The sequence below is a fragment of the Plectropomus leopardus genome, chromosome 10, assembly GCF_008729295.1.
Source record: "Plectropomus leopardus isolate mb chromosome 10, YSFRI_Pleo_2.0, whole genome shotgun sequence".
In the NCBI taxonomy this organism is placed as follows: Eukaryota; Metazoa; Chordata; class Actinopteri; order Perciformes; family Serranidae; genus Plectropomus; species Plectropomus leopardus.
In genome coordinates this window covers 503,888-523,854 of record NC_056472.1, presented here as the reverse complement: position 1 = coordinate 523,854, position 19,967 = coordinate 503,888, and the positions used below count along the sequence as shown (strand labels likewise).

The 19,967-nt window shown below is 42.1% G+C and overlaps 1 protein-coding gene across 1 annotated transcript in view; it reads right to left on the bottom strand.

Annotated features, from left to right (window-relative positions):
• The window catches only part of LOC121949058 (contactin-associated protein-like 5), a 193,431-nt gene that overhangs the window by 116,373 nt on the left and 57,091 nt on the right, over nucleotides 1-19,967 (bottom strand). The window contains exon 5 of the mRNA XM_042494651.1: nucleotides 459-606. Within this exon, the coding sequence (XP_042350585.1) occupies nucleotides 459-606 (148 nt within the window). The remainder of the gene's footprint in view (nucleotides 1-458; nucleotides 607-19,967) is intronic.

The window sequence follows — 19,967 nt, the reverse complement described above, 5'->3', positions numbered from 1 at the left end:
GATGGAGCCAAGTTGTACAATTGGATATATACAGTATATTATTGACATATATTTTAAGAGCTGAAGTTGAACATTTAAAGATCAGAAAAAAAAATCCAGACCCTTGGGAAATTTCATTCCATAAGCATTAACACAGCTAATATGGTAAAAAAAAAAAAAGTGAAAACTGGACACAAATGGCCAGCATAGAGCCCAGAGGGCTAGATTGTACTGTTGAGACCATGTTGGCTGGCAGGGAGCATTTAGCACCCATGGCAGTATAGACACAGAGAGCATTTATACAAAGCCTATAAGTGCTTTGTTTCTCTGTAGTTCCAGGAAGCTGCTCATGCTTGTGTCTAGTTAGTGTCTAGTAATATTAAAAGACCAACAGACTCTAACACCCACCACATCAACACAAGAGCATTTTCTTCTCCGTGTGAATATGGGGTCAGATGTACAGAGTGTGTGTGACTTACTGTAGGAGCAGCCGTACACCTCCACTCTGAGGCCTGCCCAACCACCGGGGTTCCAGTCCAGAGGGATGAAACGCAGGAAGCGGGTTCTTACTGAGTGGGGCAGCTTATTCTGGACGATGACTTCTGAATTCACATTCCCCACAAACATCTGCAGAACATACAGTGACAAAGATCATGGTTATGATGCCAGCTTTCCACTGCTATAAGCACATGTACCAACCTTACACTGTGGAAGAACTCAAATCATTTCAGATGTGAGGAAAACAAACAGAATCAGTGTTTCCCCAGCAGCTGTGCTCCAGTACATCATCATAAAGTATTTAGCGCACACACGAGAAGCCCTGTAGACATGTCTGCGCATAACTGTAGATATCCAATTATGTTTCATAAAATGCTTCAAAAGTTCTTGCCTCTCTTTCTCTTCTCTGTCTGTATTTTCCTGTTTCACCTGCTGTGCTATCAAATAAAGCCACACAGTAAAAGAGTACATTCTTACAGTAGAAGAAAACCTTTTTGATTAAAATTAATTTACAAGAATGAAATCAATTAACCCCATCAACGCTTTTTTACATTTCAAAACACCCCCAATCTAACTAACCTCAGCTGCATCATGACCATCATCACCTCTTCTTTTCTTTACCAAGCAGTTCCCCATACTCATCTTGTGCTTTGAACGTATACAACTGTCTAACAAGCTCAGTGTACGAAGATTTACAGTGATCACAGTCAGGAAAAATGTGTCCTCCCTATGTCCATAACCCCACCCATTACCAGGAACTAATGATTGCATGAAATATATTTATTTATTCAAAAATGAATCAAAGTTATAAAGTTGACGTGTTAAAAGTTGACACATGGCACTCTCAAAGATTTTAGTCCTGGTTGATTTGGTGACACCTGTAGTTACTTGTGGTAACAGCAAATACAGTTCAACACTCCAGGTCACAGAGTTCTGGAGCAGCAACATTAACTATTGTTGTTAAAAAAGCAGTCAGGCAATAATTGGGACTTTTTCCATCATTCTGTGATTTAATGCTGCATGCTGCCTGATTGTGCAGACAGCAGCTTGCATCAACAGTGAAAGCTAGAGGTGTCGACAGTGGCTGCTGCTGACTTTCCAACATTACACAAATACCTCACCAAGATAAGAAGGCCCTCACACAAGACTAGGCCACCTGTGCAGTAGAAAGACACAAAGGGCCCTACTTAGACGATCTATAGCTGATGCTGTAAATGCGTTTAGCATGCCAAAGTTTATTTTGCTAGTTGAACTGTGCATAATCAGATGTGGTGCACGGCGCAAAGGGGTTATATTTAGACTCTGAATTAGTCACGGGTGTGTTTTGGGCAGAACATGAATTAACCAATCTGTGTACCAGCTCCCATTCCCTTTAAATGCCAGGAAACTGATCTGCTCGTACGTGTGGTTAAGGCATGCAAGCAGATCATTTATGGAAATAGAAGAAACCCTCAGACAACAACCGAGATGAAGCAGGCATGGGAGGACATGGCCTGGCAGGCGACATCATTTTCTGGAGTCACTAGGACAGCCTTACGGTGCAAAAAATGGTACAATGATGTGCAGAGGAGTGGTAGGCAAAAACTTGCTGCCCAACATAAACATCATGCAGAGACAGGAGGAGGACCATCCTGACCATCACAAGAAATGACCTCGCCTGAGGACATCGCAGCCTCCACCCTCTGTGCTGAGAGCATCGAAGGATTTGGGGGACTAGAGGTGGGTGTGCAAGGTAATGATAATAAATCAGTCTGTACTGTTATATACACTGTATATCCTGTACCATTCTTAGATTTAAGAAAAGCAACCCCTTAGTGAAGCAACCTTTTATCAACAAGTGTAACAAGAAACAAACAAAAAATCTGTTATCAAGATAAACGTGTATTTCTCCAACAGAACAAACAGAGGCCGGAACCAGTACGCAGAATCAGAATCAGAATTAGAATACAGTTTTATTGCTAAGCACATTTATATATACAAGGAATTTGACTTGGCATTTTGGTGCAAGACATTTAACATAATGGAAGAACACACATATTGAATTTAAATAGTATAAGACATAAGATAAAAATATAGAAGCAATTTAATGATAGAAAATGAAAAAATAGAATATAAAGAACACAAAATGTATGGACAAAATGTGCAATGGAAGAATAGTACAGATGTGCAGAAGTTGGAGTTACAGCGCAAATATCTACAGTCTGAATAAATAAGTTGCAGTGTAAAGAAATCCAGTCCAGTTTGTGTGAATGTATCACATAGACTGATTTAGCCTTACATCAATGTAATGTTTTCAGACTCTGGGACTGGATTAGAGCCTGTGTCATGTAGGCAGTGGACAGCAGTGGGGAAAAACTGTTCTTGAGGCGTGAAGTTTTGGTCCAGCCTCTTGCCAGAGGGGAGGGTTGCAAAAGGCCTGTGTCAGGAGTAAGAGGGGTCGGCCACAATTCTACATGAAAGCTGATGTTCAGCTCCTACTTCAGGTCCCCATGATGATGGTCCCCAGGAGGCGGAAGGACTCCACAGTGAAAACTAGGGAATCACCAGGGTGATGGGGGGTGGGGGCGGGGTGGCAGCAATCCTTCTGAAATCCACAACCATCTCCACTTTCTTCAGTGCATTAAACTCTAGGTTGTTCTCGCTGCACAAGGTCACCAGATGGTCAATCTCCCGCCTGTAGGTGGACTCATTCCCACCAGAGATGACTCCAGTGAGGGTGGTATCATCCGTGAACTTGAGGAGGTTGATAGACTGATGACTTGAGGTGCAGCTGTTTGTGTACAGGGAGAAGAGGAGAGGAGAAAGAAGGCCTTGAGGGGAGCCAGTGCTGATGGTTCTGCTGTCAGAAACATGCTTCCCCAGCTTCACCTCCTCCTTCCTGTCAGACAGGAAGTCTGTGATCCACCTGCAGGTGAAGTCAGGCACATTCAGCTTGGAGAGCTTGTCCTGTAGCAGAGCCAGAATTATTGTATTAAAAGCAGAGCTGAAATCCACAAACAGAATTGTGGCATAGGTTCCTGCTGAGTCCAGATGCTCGAGGATGAAGTGGAGAGGCTGACAGTGTCATCTACAGACTTGTTGGCTCTATAGCCAAACTGCTGGGTGTCCAGAAGAGGGTCTGTGATGAGTTTTTTGTGTGACAGTACAAGGCACTTAAAGGACTTCATCACCACAGAGGTCAAGGGTCTGTAGTCATCGAGTCCTGTAGTCCTATGTTTTTTGGGGACAGGGATAATGGTGGAGGCCTTGAAGCAGGATAGCACGTGGCATGTCTCCAGCTAGGTGTTAAAAATGACTGTAAACAGCTGAGCGACACAGTGCTTCAGGGTGGAGGGGGAGACAGTGTCCGGTCTAGCTGCTTTGCGGGGGTTCTGTCTCCTGAAGATCTTATTAACATCCCTCTCCAGGATGGACAGCGGTGTTGCTGAGGTGAGGGGTGAGGGGGTAGCTGGGGTGGATGGTTGTGCTGAGTCCTGGGCCCCTGCTGTGGTGGGGGAGGAGGTGGTGGCGAGTTGTGGAGTGGAGTCATCATGGGGGATGAATTCAGGTCTGTGCCCCCTCGGTAGGATAGCTGATGCAGTGGAGCGTATGGCTTCTTTTCCATCTTCTCAGTCATCCATCCAATCTCCTCCATCCACATGATCAAGCCTATTGCTCCTCCGTAACGTGTTCAGAGCCATCGTGCTCCATGCCTGAGAAACCACGGAGGGAGAGGGTCAGCTGTAAACCAAAATTAGCCTGTAGGCCTAATAATTTTAAATTTTAAATAAAAAAATCTATTCTGTTATGATATTTCTTTTGCATATATTGTTCATTTGTTTATGATATTTCGTTTGAGTTTTTTTATTTTGAGTGTCATATTTCGTTTGTTGTTTTACTTCAACAATATTTCAAATGAGTTTATTGTTAAATTTTGGATAATTCATTGTAGTCATTCAGTTTTTTTTTGTTTGTTTACATATTTCTTTTTTTTTTATTTTTATTTCGTACAGATATAGTTGTTAGTTCTGGCTTATAATATTGTTCACTATTAACCAGTCTTCCACAGGGGTGTGTGGGGGTCCCCCTGGAAGACTGCAGAAAAGGAGTCATAGCTTGATCCAGGATAATATGCGAACATGTGTGACCTTACACACTGCATCACAAATCACCTGAATGTTGATGGAGTGACGTGTTTGCAAGTGGGTACAATCTCTTGTACCCAACACCCCTGGGAATCCAAATTTCGCCAAGAACTCCCATTTCACCATTTCTTGGTTTGCCAAGTGTCAATGGGAATTTTATGAAATCAGGAGCATGTCAGACTAGGCTTGATGTAACAGCGTGTAGGGCCAAACTTACAGTAGATTGTGACATAAACCCAATAGAACTTAAGGGATGCTGGAGTGACCTACTTGCGTAAAAATGTAGCGTAGCAGCAACTTTGACAGCAATAGGCAGAGCATAGGGACAGCTGGCATTGGTCTCCAAATTGTTGGCCAGAAGTTCACAAATATCTGTAACAGCCTGTCGATATAATCGTAGTTTACATATGCACTCCTCTTTGCTGAGGGACAGGTATGTGGTCCGTGGCCAATAGACCCTTTGCCTCTCTCAGTCCTCTGTACGATCAGCAGCTCCATTTGACTGCATATCAGCAAATTCTGAGAGAGCAAGTTTTGAGAGTCGTTATCATGGTGAGGCTGGCCTGACTCGGAGCCGGAGCTGTTCAAGTCTTCTTTAGTCTAGTGTCTGATCACAGGAAGGTGAAGTGGATGAGATGTGATTTTTGCACACTCAGCAACGGGAGATCAGAGACTGCTCTGCGCTCATTTTCACAGAGACATCGTTAACCCCTAACATCCCAGATCAAGCTGTTGCACTGAATGGACTTACCTTGTGGGGACCATTTGGACATGGGACTCTGATGCAAGTTCAAAAAATGCTCTGCAGGAATTGTATGATGCCATCAGCAGCAACATCACCAACCGGATGGAATCTTCATAGTAGCTGCTGATTTTAAGCAACTAAACCTTCATCTCCAAAGATGTAGCAGATACAAGAATAATTATAATTTCAGTTTTTAAACTATGTTTAAAAATGATCAATAAATCTACCTTCTATCTTCTACCTTCTTCTACCTTCTAAAACAGTGACTGTTAGGACACTCATATATTTCATTTTGGAGGTCTGTGGAAATCAACCTATTCTGTGGTTTAGGTATGATTTAGGTAATGTTAGGTAATGCCTGCTCTGTATCCACGTCTCTTGCACAGTTCTGCTGCCAAACAGAGAACCTCACTACAGCAGTTTAAAGTTTACTGAACCGTTGATCTGTCTCCTCCAAAAACCAACAATGACAGTGAAATTCATGCTTTGAGGTAATTATGGATGCCTCCAATGTCAGCTGCTGAAGTAGCACATGCTCTGGGCTGCTGTTGAGTGCATATGGAGAAACACTGAATAATATTTCCAGTTAAAAAAATCCTCTTTTTTTTAGCTGAATGCTTGAAATCCAAGCAGAGGAAAACATCTAAATCCTTTGAATAGCAAAATCCTGACAGGGCAAAGCCAAGTGCAATGTGTTTTTCTCCTTTAACATAGCATTTGATGAAAAGTGATAAGATCCATCATGTGATGCAGAAATATAAGAATATTCCATCCATGGTAGTGAGGAACAAGTGGGGAATTAAGGGGTCTCTTACTGTGTGTCTTCTCCCTCGGAAATAACAACCTACATCTCTTAGATGTCATTATTCATCCCCACCTCAGTGTTCTTCCAAAAAGCACAAGAGTAAAGCAGAAAAAGAAACTGCAGCTCTGGCACAGATGACCTGGTAAGAAACCAGCAACAGTTTTGTTTCAAAACAAGATGTTAAGAAAAGCTAAACCAAAGGCAGGGTCACAGCATCAGCACAGCTATCACCACGGTCAGGCACAGCCAAGGTTACAACCAGGATCCAGGAAAACCAGGAAACAAGGGAGCAGGAATGCTCTGGAGAGGCAACAGGATTAGCATAGTGCAGTTCAACAGACCCAGGCTCCGTAACCACGAGCCCCAGGTAGTGACAGTACCACATGGCTATCACAGATGTAAGGCTAAGCTAAACCACTGAGGCCAAGCTAAGCTTGCAAACGGCTGTCACAGATATAAGGCTAAGCTTAGCAGTAAGGGTAATGCAGTAAACGGACATGCATGATTTTCCAATGGCGGCATTAAGAAAAGGAAAAGGAGCTCAGCCTATCATAGGAAGTCCCCCGGCAGGTTTAACCGATGTCAGCCTAACTATGGGTTGGTCCAGGCAACCTGAGCCAGCCCTAATTATAAGCTTTATCAAAGAGGAAGGTTTTAAGTCTACCCTTAAAAGTTGAAACAGTGTCTGCCTCCCTCACCGAACCTGGAAGATGGTTCCATAGGAGAGGAGCATGGTAGCTGAAGGCTCTGATTCCTACCCTACTTTTGGAAACTTTGGGAACCACAAGTAACCCTGCATTTTCAAAATGCAGTGATCTTGAGGGATGGTAAGGAACTATGAGCTGCAACAGATAGGATGAGCCTGACCATTTAGAGCTTTGTAAGTAAGGAGGGGGATTTTAAATTCAATCCTGGATTTCACAGGGAGCTAGTGCAAAGAAGCTAAAACACGAAAAACGAGCAGCAGCATTCTGCACCAGTTTGAGAGACTTAAGAGATTTGTTGGGCAACCAAATAATTGGAAGTTACAGTAATCCAGCCTAGAGGTGACAAATGCATGTACTAATTTTTTAGCATCTGTTTGGGACAGGTTGTCTAATTTTTGCGGTGTTATGTAAGTGAAAGAAAGCCATCCTTCAAGTTTGTTTTATATTGGAGGCAAAAGATAAATCTTGATCAAATAAAACTCCAGGGTTCCTTACAGTTGTGCTAGAGGCCAAGGTAATGCTATCTAGAGAAATTACATCATTAGAAAAGGAGCTTCTGGGGTGTCTGGGGCCAAGAACAATAACTTGAATTCAACATCAAGAAATTATGGCTCATCCAGGCTTTTACGTCCTTAAGACACGTTTGAAGTCTAGATAGCAGACCAGTTTCATCTGGTTTCATAGATAGATACATTTGTGTATTGTCAGTATAACAGTGAAAATGTATAGAGTGTTTTCTAATAATGTTGCCTAGAGGAAGCATACATAAAGTAAAAAGGATTGGTCCAAGCACTGAACCCTGTGGCACTCCGAAGCAGACCTTAGTATGATCATTGATGTGAACAAATCGGGAACGATCTGATAAGTATGACTTAAACCAGGTTAGTGCTGTTCCTTTAAGGCCAATTAAGTGTTCCAGTCTGTGCAGTAAGATTTGATGGTCAATGGTGTCAAATGTGGCACTGAGATCTAATAGGATTAAAACAGAGACCAGACCTGTGTCAGAAGCAATAAATAAGTCGTTATTAATTTTTGCTAGTGCCGTCTCTGTACTTTGATGAACTCTGAAGCCTGACTGAAAGTCCCCGAATAAACTATTATCTTGGAGAAAGTCACAGAGTTGATGAGCAACCACTCTCTCAAAGATTTTAGAAATAAAGGGGAGATTGGATATCTGTCTTTAGTTAGCTAAAATCTCAGGATAGAGAGTGGGCTTCTTTAGAAGAGGTTTAATGACAGCTACTTTAAAGGACTGTGGTACATAGCCTGTTAATAAAGACACATTGATTATATCTTTTGCTTTACAAAATGAAGAATAGGAGTCTTTACTGGTCTGATCCTATCAGTCAGGTCTTTAAAGTCATACTACTTTCACCAGAGTAGGATATTCCTGCACTTCCTCCATCCAGTGTGTTTTTAGCCTTTGTGACACCAGAGAAGATAACAAACACATTTATGTACATGCAGCACTGCATGACCTCGCATCACTCACTGGAATGTGATTTCTCAGACCGTAGTCATTCCAAAGTCATTAAATACCGCCACTTAATCAGTAATTTTAATGTCAGACACTGTTGCCGAAAGCCAGCTTTAGCAGCATCAGTTTGTTATACAGCTTGATGGAACCTTTTGTTGTGATATGATTAAGTACGGGCAATGTCATGTTGAAATGTTGCCAGTAACAACGTGATTTAAGGACCTGGGAAGGTCGCTATAGGGCAGATGGGCAAGAGGTGCGGTGGATGAGGTGCCATCCAGCCGCATTCCAGTTAGGCGCTGAAGGTGGCTTTTGGCAACATACTCGTAAGCTGAAGAGTTAGAACAGGTTGTTTTTTTTGACAGCTTAAAATGTGCCTATGTCCCCTAATCTTAACCATCTGTGGCAGCATGTGTGTTTGTTGACTTCCCGGTATTGGTTTCCATGTGCTTGTGTTGTGTAAACATTCCTACATGTAGCGTAGTCCCACCATGTGCATTTGGCTGCACCTCCATCAAAGGCCTTCAGTATAGTACCTTTGGAGCCCAAAGGAATGCCTACAAAAAGGTACCCAGACCCTAGATCTGTGTAGCTTTTCCACCACTGACAGTACTCTACTCTACATGTGGGCGGGGCTTTGTCACTCACTGCACCGTCCAGCAGCACTTACTATATTTACTTGTTCACCAGTGATACAGAGTGAACTCTGCACCTTATTTATCATCTACAGAACCGGACTGCACGCCAGCATTTTGAGAACAAGAAGCAAGAATGTCTCTCTTCGGGATATTTATAAATAACGGATTTGTGCAATGAGTCCTTGTCAGGCAAGAGCAGGGGTTTAGTGGTGCCCAAGTCCAAAGAACGAGGTGCTAACACATTTTTTTTTCTGCGGGTGAGGATTAGAATATATGTAGTTGAATGCTTGAAGATCCACTCATTACTAAAAGTGTATGTCATCAAAAAGAGAAACAAAAACAGATGGAGTGGTTCGAGTTGTCATTTTGAAATTTAAGGTGTGTTGATGGATTTGTGTCATCACCTCATACATTGAGTAGCAATACAAGTAAATATTTCACCTTAAAAGTTGCCAACAGTCAGTCAAGTGAATGAAATCTCCAGCTGCTGTTAGAGGCTGCAAACATCCTTTAATTTCATAGTTACAGTTCTGCAGTGTTTAGCTTCACCTTTAGTACCTGATCTGATTGCCAGCTACCCCAACAGAGGGGTGACCAAAAATCGGAACAGCACCAAAGGTACTAGAGGTACCATCCACAACTTTTCAAAAAGGAAATGCTATAAATGCGTAATCAACTGAACTAAATCGAAAACCAACCTGCTGGTAGAAAAGCCCAATTTCTTGACATCACCATAGCACCATTCTGAAATGTAAACAGCTGATGCAGAGGGATACCTAAAATGTAATATGTAGACACTAAAGTCCACTGGAAAGCAGTAGCCTGTGATGACTTGGGAGGAGAACATGTTGAACAAAACCAGGACTTTCAATCAGGAGCCCGGGTGAAAGTTCTGGGTTTGACACGACTGATATCCCCACATGGGTCTATGGTTCACAACTTAATGTTTCCCTCTCCTGATTTGTTTGTAAAAGCAGTGTGAACTCAAAGTGGAGTAACACTAAAATGCAAAGGCCCTTTTGTTTTTGTTTTGTTTTTTTATTTGCTCTGGAATACGTGATCCAAACTACAGATATGAAAATGACTTAAGGGTGCAAACACATGCAGTGTGAGCAGAGGAATACCTGCAATAAAATATTGAGAAAAGACTGATGAAAACAAAGAAACTGAGAGATACATGGGCTGTTAAATGACTGATTACAGCTGTTTCAGGGGAAGGTGATGCTCAAAATCAATAACAGCTTGTATCAGAAACTATCAGGCAGATAGATAGTGGACAGAAGAGCTACAGGCTTTGTGATGAGTTCAACAGAGTCAAACAAGGCCAGTAATTCAGGATTGGCCCCTGGCAGTAGGAAACACAAAGCTCCATGGGTAGGCATGATGTATAGTGGCTCAAATGCAAAGTGAATCTCTCCCAGGACATCAATACACAAGGTCAATGTTTCTCTGCAAATAATGAAGGCCACTGTCCGACACGGTAACTGTTGAGACTGTTATTGTGATTTATTCTTAGTGCATTCGGCTTTTGAGCTGTTTAAGTTGCTGAATCTTGAAGGAGATGCAAGCTAAGCACTTCTACAGACATAGTAATTCATGTGTGCAGAGGAGGCTCACTAATTCAGCAGGCTCCTGTCGAAGGGAAGTGTAATGCAAGTGAGTGTTCTTTGGCAACTGAAAAGAAATAAAAAACACACCAGCCTCGTACATAAGACAGTGAGAGTATCCATGACACAGAACAGCACAGGAGACAAAACATGTCTGCTGTGCCACCATGCAGGGTATCACACTATTTTTGTGTCCACAGACAGGAAGGCATTTAAAGGGTCAGTTCATTCATATCAAACAAAACATAAAGTATGTCCAGCCTGTTTTCACTCTGAGCTCGTCAAATACGTCCACTCTGTCAGTGCTTTCAGCGTACGAGCTTGAATCCAAAACATCTGGAACGTGGCTGGACGGCGTCAGATCAGAATGTGCTCAGACAGAAGCAGTGACATTGTTATTATACGCCAGTGGACAGCCAGATGGCACCAGCTGCGTCCACATGCAACACACATGCACTTGAAAACGTGACTGGATGGAAATAGTCGGTTGTGTATAAAATGCCAAAGGACAGTGTCGGGTAATACCGCTGCTGGTAACAGCATAATTTAAAGTGTGCAAGTGTGCTTAGGTTTACGCATTGGTGGGGAGTTGCATGGGTCCCGCAAACAACCGTTTTTCATGCAGGAGTCCAGCATTTGCTGTGGATGTGAGTTTTTTTTTTTTACACCTTACTGATTAAACCTATCCATCCCTGACTTTGTTGCCTAATCCCAACCATCGTGACAGTCAGCATTGGTTGCCATGTGCTGTTGCTTGAACATAAGGATCGTGCTGCATTTTCCCAAAACGTGCATTTGTTAACATTATGGTAAAATCTTCCTGGAGCGTAAACAGCTGACGCAGAAGTCCTAAAATGTCATAAGTAGATGCAGAAGGTCACTGACAGAGCGGCATCATGTGACAGGCTGGGATGAGAATGTGTTAGTCTGTGTCCTTCCTTTCCCACATGATATCTAACCATGCTGATCATCTGCACAAGTCCGTGAATAATATACAAACTAGGAGACGATAAACATTTTTCCCTCTAATTCATGCCATTTTGTAAATAAATTCAGTTGATAATATTATCATTTTTCTTAATACTATTATTACATTATTGCCTACCCAAAAAAATCAGCATCAGTCTAAGTGGCACACATCCACTAAGACTGATATTATTTTTAGGTGGGCCTTTTTAAAAGTGTCTAAAATACATTTTGCTATCAACCCCCCTCCACAGGGTAATGCTGAGCTGTGGGGTACGCGCCCTGTCTGTTTCTGCAAACAGTGAACGCGCTGACCACCAGCTGCTGTATGTAATACACTGACTATAGATGAGTTTTCAAAGAACTCACTTCAAAAATCCCGAACTATCGCTTTAAGGCCTCATTTATGGACAATGCCAAAGTCAGTCATCAGAGCTGCTGTGCATTCAGTGTAACACCCACCGGTTTGTGTGCAGCACAGGAGGGTGTGGAGTCGTCTGAGTTGCCTGAGTGCAGTCTCTGACCTACCTTACCTCCTCAAAACTGCTCTACTTCAACTTCATTTTGAACAGACATTGATTTGCTCTGGTAAGGCTGAGCCCCGAACTGTGAAATCATTTCGTCTCGATGTGAGAAAAGAAACTGAGGCTTCTGGACACTTAAATACTGTAAGTGTTGATTCTTTTTTGCTGTTGTAGTTTCGGTTGAGATTTCAGTTTGTATGTTGTAAAGCACTGTGTTCCTTTGAAATGCTGGCTTTGACTCTGACATAGGCTTGTTTGACAGACAGTACATACATCTTAACAGCTATTGAATGGATTGCCATGACATTTGGTACACATATTCATAGAAGAGAGTATGAATCCCACACACTTTGGTGATCCCCTGACATTTTTAAGCACCTCCATCCGGGTGATATCTGTGGGACTGGGTAATAATTTTCAACCAGTGGCAGTGTTAGCAACAGTTTTAGCCAGGAATGTTTTTGTTGTTGTTGTTGTTGTTGTTGTTGTTTTAGCACATAATCTCTTTGACAGAGACAAAAAAAATCAAGAATCATCATGAACTGTAAATAGAGAACCCCATAAATGAGTCCTAAACCCTGGATATGAGTTAGCATTCCTGCACTAATGTTGCCTCATTTCAAAGTCAGTGTTTTTTTTTTTTATGTGTTTTCGTTAGAAACAATGAATAAGGTCTGTGGTTAACATAAGCTGAAGAGATGTTCACGTTTTGTTCTACGACATAAAATACGTCAGTAAATACTCCACTGAACTTTGAGGCTGTGTGTGTCTTAAAAAAAGAAGAAGAACTGAACACAGCTTTACAGCCTCTTTGTGGTGGCAACGTTAAATCATGTGACCATAGTGTAATTTTTCTATAGCTATAGCTTTCTATACTTTTAACTTTTTACTTCTGGCAACTGAGATGAGGCTTCTTGCTGAATAAAACATGTAAGTATTATAATATGCTGTTGTCTAAAATCTGATTCCCTTATTTTGGTAATTATCCACACTGATACAACACAAATGTTCGATTTGGAGTATGTATGTAGGGAAATCCTCAACTAAATATTCAGTTGAATTTTATTTATAAAGCCCATTATCACAAAACATAGTTTGCCTCAGAGGGCTTATACAGAATATGACATCCCTCTGTCCTGAGACCCTCCCATTGACTAAAGAAAAACCCCCCAAAAACCCTGTGTTTGTATATCAGTCATCATCATGTTTTCCAAGCAATTTAAAATCAAAGGATAAAATGATTTCTTTCGGAATTTTGTGGAATTTCCTAACTAATATGAAGCATTGCATGTATTTTGTACATAGTCTATGTTAAGCACTGGTGATCACACGTGTGTCCTTGGTTGAAAAAAAGCCATCCAGTGAATGATAAGAGAAAAGGAGAAACAGACACTTATTGAAGAAATAACTGCAAGGTATAAAATGATAACATGAGACAAAATAAACCAGCTAAAGTGACCGGGTTCAGTTTTGTGAAGGTCCAAATCCACTCGCTCCTATTTATGAATTGGGTTTGGGGAAATCAAGCTACTTCCTTCTATTGGCAAGGAGAGGACTTGCTGCTTGTGGCTACAGTTTCTTTAAAAATGTTGATCTTTTAAGTGTCTTGTCATGCTTTATAATCATATTGTATGTATCTATGTATGTACATGTATGCATGTATGTATATACTGAATGTGTAATGCTTTTTTATTTTTTCCCTTTATAAACTCCTATATTTGAACACTGAATTATCCTCCACAGCCATCTCTTGGTATTTATTTCTCTTCATGTGATGAAGTGAAGTGATTGAGGCTGCTCAGAACTCAATCAAACTATTGATGCTAAACATGTTAGCACATTACATTAATAATCTTCCCACAGGCAGTTTGTCTCAAACATCAATCCTGCTGCTCAGGACTTCTTGAGCTCTGACATTTGTGCTTCTTTCCCTCTGTGAAAAGTCACGGCAGCACATCTTGTCAAGAGAAGGCAGCATCGTCCTTCCTCATTCATGTAAACAGTCCACACTCTGCCATGACTTCATTATTTCTATTCTGGGATCACCTGATAAGCGGCCCCATCAGACTCTCTCCGCATCAGACACACAGTGTGTTCATTTTATCCACAATCAAGTCTGCAAGGACCATCCTTCAGCAGAGATCATAATCATAATCATCTGATCATCTCAGAAAAAAAAAAAACGTAACCCATAAACACATGAACTACCTGATCACTCAGCCACATGATGTGTCAAAAATGATCTGACTTGAATCCTAAAGCCAGTTTTATTGGATAAGACCAATTAAAATTTTTATTTTCATTTGCATAACTCTGCTGCCTCTTGGCCATGTCGCTTTTGAAAAAGAGATTTCATATCTCTATAAGCCTTACCTGGTTAAATAAAGGTTAAATAAATCTACACATTTAAAAATTAAAATTTATTTACATTTCTTCTACGGGTCATTCCACTGACTTAAAACAAACACATTTGTTCACTAATCAGTTAGTTCCTCTCTGCCTGCGACTGACCAAGTAAAACACCAACAACTAGAAAGTGTTTGAATCTTGTTTTTTTCTCCTTTTTGTGTGTGTATATGTACAGGACAAAGATGCAGCCACCCTCATTTATCAATCTAACATCCAAACCACACAGATCTGAGTCCAGAACTCATTTTACGATAGGGTTTGCGTTTGATTCACAGAACGTTCTTATTTCAGCAATCACAGCATACGACTGTACAGCTTTTGATAAATTTGGCTGCTGACTAGAACCATCATTTACATATACCCCAATAGCCTATATGCTGGGTTTAAAGTTCTTTCTTCTTTAGTCTTCGGTCTACGTGAGACACGGGTCAATCCAGTAAAAATATACATAGAATTCATCATACTAACCATAAATTGTCTAAAATATATCCAGACATTAGTGATACCTGGAATAGATGTGGTCAGTCCCCTGATAACCCATTTTACCATTCAGAGAAGAGCACGGTTTGATATCAGACTGCTTGACACAGATGTGCTATGTTAGCTTGAGTGAAACATAAGTTACTGTCTTTTTGTTTAACACTTGTGATGATTGTGGCTTGATATAACTTCCATGACTGTTCATATTACATGGATGTTTGTTTAAATAACTTATGTTAAACTCTGAACGGTTTGGTTAAGTTATTGGATTAAAACCGACGCTGACCACATGTGACGTTAACATGCAGGACAGCTCAGCTGACAACATTTGTTTCAATTTATTTAGCGGAGCTAACATTAACTTCTACCTTACATGCATGCTTAGTTGTTTAGGGGAGCTAATTAGCCAAAAAACATTCCTATTTATTTAGAGGAGCTAAAGCTACACTCAAGCTACACTCAACCTGCCCAATTTAAGTTCAGTGGGTAAGTAAACCTTTAACTGCACCAGAGTGAATTTAAAACATGGCGGCCTTGGGATGGTGTGTAAACTGTCTTATTCCAGAAAAAAACTGCTTGGCAGTTCTTCTGGAATATTGTAACGTTAGTCTGCATTAAAATGCAGCACATTTAAAATCAAACTGGACCAGAAAGCGTCAACCATGACAGCCAGTATTTTGTTTGTTCTGGGCTACTGCAGGATGAGCCAGTGGGGTGTCAATTTAAGACTTGGCAGAAGGAGTAACGGGTCTCAGGTTGCAACATTAGTGCTATTCAGGTGAGTAGAAATCTATGTATACATAATAAATATTGCTGTTGTTGTTTTTCACCGTGTAATGTAATTTAAAATGTGGTTTGCTTTGATCATTGTTTTAATATGAGAAATTGCATCGGTTAATTTTTCAGGGTGACCCTACTACTCTAACAACCAGCCAATACAGTGGACAGTTGAAGTCTTTGTGCGTCCTCCAGTGTTACTACGTGCTCTAGTGCCTTGCCGCTCAGCTCCTCACCTTCGGACTTAGTCACCTCCAGCTTCCTTCCTCACGGACTCTCTGCGCACTCAGCCACCACCAGCCTCACGCTCGTCCTCTTCACGGACAACCTCGCTCTCAGCCACCCCCAGCCACACGCTCTCCCTCACCACGGACAAACCTCAGCCACTCTGAGCCACTCGCTCCCCAGCTTCCCATCCCCCATTCCCTTCATTATTATCATTAAACTTTGTTTATTGTTCACCTAATGTATGTGTGTTTGCTCCTGGGTCCTCCTCCTCACCCTGGTTCCACAGAGCACCACATCTACTCTACTGTGATGATTTTAAAATATGTAATCCGTCAGGGTCTTCTAAAAAGCACAAGGTAAGAGATGTTTACTGGATCTTGGCTGGTATTCTGTATGTACACTGTCATCAGTTTACTTAACTGTTTTGTGCAAGGCAGATGACAGAAATCTGGCTATCCTTGAGTGTCAGAGCCATTATTAAGTGATTTAAAAAGCTTTGAAGAGGATGGCATTTTTGTGCCTTTTTGGGGAAAAATTATATAAGGCACTGTGATCACAGATAATCTTGGTGCCCACTCTGTCTGGAGTTTTGTTGAAAGTGTCAGTGGCTCATACATTTACAGGTTTTATATCTGTGAGCGGTCACAGTTTCAGGAACTTGAAGTCAGGACAGGAGCACTCCTTGGTAGAACAAAACAGTAACACCAGTTACGAGACGTTGAGGTGGCATTGTATAGTCACAGCCAGAGTTATGGAGTTAAAAGGCCTTGTGCAATTACTCAAAAATTGTACCTGTAGAGTAAGCACTACGTTTGGATATCTTGATACAAAGCTTTTAAAGAGCTTAATAGAATCATCAAACTGTTCCCATATAAGTGGAAAGACAGGACAAATTGTCCAAAGGTATACCATCAACCTTTGCAACCTGTAGAATCATTGGTGGTAACGTGCATGAAAATTGGTGCCTACTGAAGCTGCTTCTACTTATGATAGGCATTTAAGTTCAGGAAGAGGACCAGGCATGGTAGTTGGTGATGACACTCAAAGACGTTGTTGAGCTGGTTATGTCACACAGACGAAAGCATGAGTCACCTGGACAGCAACATGAGTCACCTGAACAACACCTGATTGCTGAGCACAGACATAGAATTAGCAGTGTTTTTTCAAAAGAGAAATGGATTCCAAAGCATCGTTTTATAGAGCATTACCCACAGCTCATTAAAGAATTTGGCCCACTTGTGACCTTATGGACAATGAGGTTTGAAGTCAAGCATTGCTTGTTCAAGAAGATAGACAGACCAGCTGCTTCCGAATCATTCTGAAGTCTATGGCCAAGAAACAGCAGTCCATGATCGCATACTATCTTCAAGGTTCAAATAAAAAAAAACAAACCCTGCTTTCTCTGTATCAAAGTTGCTCCATTAGAAGTTGTAAATGAGAATATACAGGAATATCTATCACTGAAATCTCCTTTTACATTCATGATTATAACAGATGAATGCTATTCTTCATCTAGTTCTGCTTACACACTCAACTCTTGATGTTTTACTGCCTAAAGGTTCTAATGAAATCATCTATATTTTTCATCTCTGATGTACAGAAAGCAGTGAATATTATGCAGTGATATTTTATATTTTAGGTAGTTTCATGTTTGTTTTGGACACTGGCTCCCTTCACTCATCTTTCTGTAACAAAATCCCCTGCTATAAAGCTTGTTTGATACAGTCCAGCTGTACAATTTACATAGTTTTTGTTTTACACTGAATGTACCTTGAACCATTATTCAGACTTAAAAGGAACATGCCGCACCAAACTGACCATCTCACGCTCCGTTCTACCCTCACTCGTGAACAAGACCCCGAGATACTTAAACTTCTTCACTTGGGGCAGCAACTCACTCCCAACCCAGAGGGAACAGTCCACTGTTTTCCAGGCACAGAACCATGGCCTCAGATTTGGAGGTGCTGACTCTCATCCTGACCGCTTTACACTCGGCTGCAAACTGCCCCGAATGGCTCACAGAAGCAACCCCCTGTACTCCCGCAGTACCCCCCACAGGACTCCCTGGCAGCCTTGCTAGGGTGAAGAGCTGATCAACTGTTCCACCGCCCCGATGGAACCCACATTGTTTCTCCTCAGTCAGAGGTTCGACAGTTGGACAGAGCCTCCTTTACAGCACCTAGGGATGGACTTTCCCCCTTTTTGAAAATGGAAACCACCACCCAATAATAACGGTGCCACTCCACAGGCACCGTAGCCGACCTCCACGTGACACTGAACAGGCGTGTCAGCCAAGACAGCCCTACAGTGTCCAGAGCCTTCAGCATCTCAGGGCGAATCTCATCTACACCAGGCGCTTTGCTACCAAGGAGCTTTTTGACTACCTCAGTGACCTCTGCCAGCGATATGAATGAAGGTTCCCCCAAGTCTTTAGGCTCAGGGTTTGCCAGAGCTTCCTTGAGGCTGTCCGAAAGTTCTCCTCCATGGCCTCCCCGAACTCCTCCCACACCCAAGCTTTTGCTTTGGCAACCTCCTCCACTGCAGCCCTTCTGGACAACCGGTACCTATCCGCTGTTTCCAAAGACCCCTGGGCCAGCAAAGCACAGAAGGCCTCCTTTTTCAGCCTGACGGCCTCCTTCACTGCTGGTGTCCACCAGTGGGTCCTTCAGTTGCTGCCATGACAGCCACTGAGTACCATCTGACCACACCTTCCCCGCCACCTAATCAGACTCACCACCAGGTAATGATCAGTTGTCTCTTCACCTGAGTGTCCAAGACATACGGCCACAAATCAGATGATCCGACCAAAATATCGATCATTGATCTTTGGCCTAGGGAGCTCTGGTACCAGGTACACTTATGAACATTCCTATATTCAAACCTATGTTCCAAATGTCCTAATCACGCCCCTCCTGGTTTCTCAGTCATTGCCCACGTGACTGTTGAAGTCCCCCAGAAGAACTATGAAGTGCTAGTCAGCATCCTTTCCAAAAAAATCCAAGAAGGCCGGGTACTCTGAGCTGATGTTGGGTGCATACGCACACCCGACAGTCAGAGACCCTCTCATTACCTTGGGTAACCCTGGGCAACTCCGGAAAAGGCGAGAGTCCAGCCCCTTTCCAGGGGTATGGTTCTAGAACCAGTGCTGTGTGTGGAGGTGAGCCCAACTATATCTAGTTGGTAGCGCTCAACCTCCCGCACCAGCTCCGGCTCCTTCCCCATCAGAAAGGTGATGCTCCATGTCCCTAGAACCAGTCTGCAATGCTGAGGATTGGCACATCCGGGGCCCTGCCCCTGCCTGCCACCCAGCACACAAGGCACCTGAACATGATCCCTTTCCCTGAAACACCATTTCATCATGGTCTTTTCTGAACTGCTCTCAGTCTGGCCCCTCCCCTGAAACAACTTTGCCATGGGAGACCCTACCAGGGACTTAGTAGCCCCAGGCAACGCAGCTCCCAGGATTACAGGGGCGTGCAAACCCCTCCATTGTGGTAAGATGGCAATTCAGTAAATTAAATCAAGAATTGAGAATTTCATTGTGCTATTTTCATGGCTGAGGAAAGTATAATCTACATTTGTGAACATGAGCTACTCTCTCTTAAAGCTAGACAAGAGAGGGAAGTCTGGAGCTGCTCCATGGACAAATATTGGGGGACTAATTTATTCTTTTGTAGTGTTCAGTTCAGAACATGTACCCATATATTCAGAAAATACCTCTGGGTGCTCTCAGTGTCATCTAGAGCATCTTTCACCATTCACCGTGTAGCAGTTCCAGACTTTAAACCCTAACATCACATAACATAACATAACATAACATCACAAGTATGAGTTTTAGCACATGAGTTTTTGGATTTGGGAGTTGTCTTGTGACTTGTGATTAAAGCACATTTATTACATAGAGAAAATGACAGTTATTTGGTAATATTTATCAAAATAAAATTAGCAATATTTACATAATTTTAATGAATAAAATAATTTAATCCAACTCTGTAATTAAAAA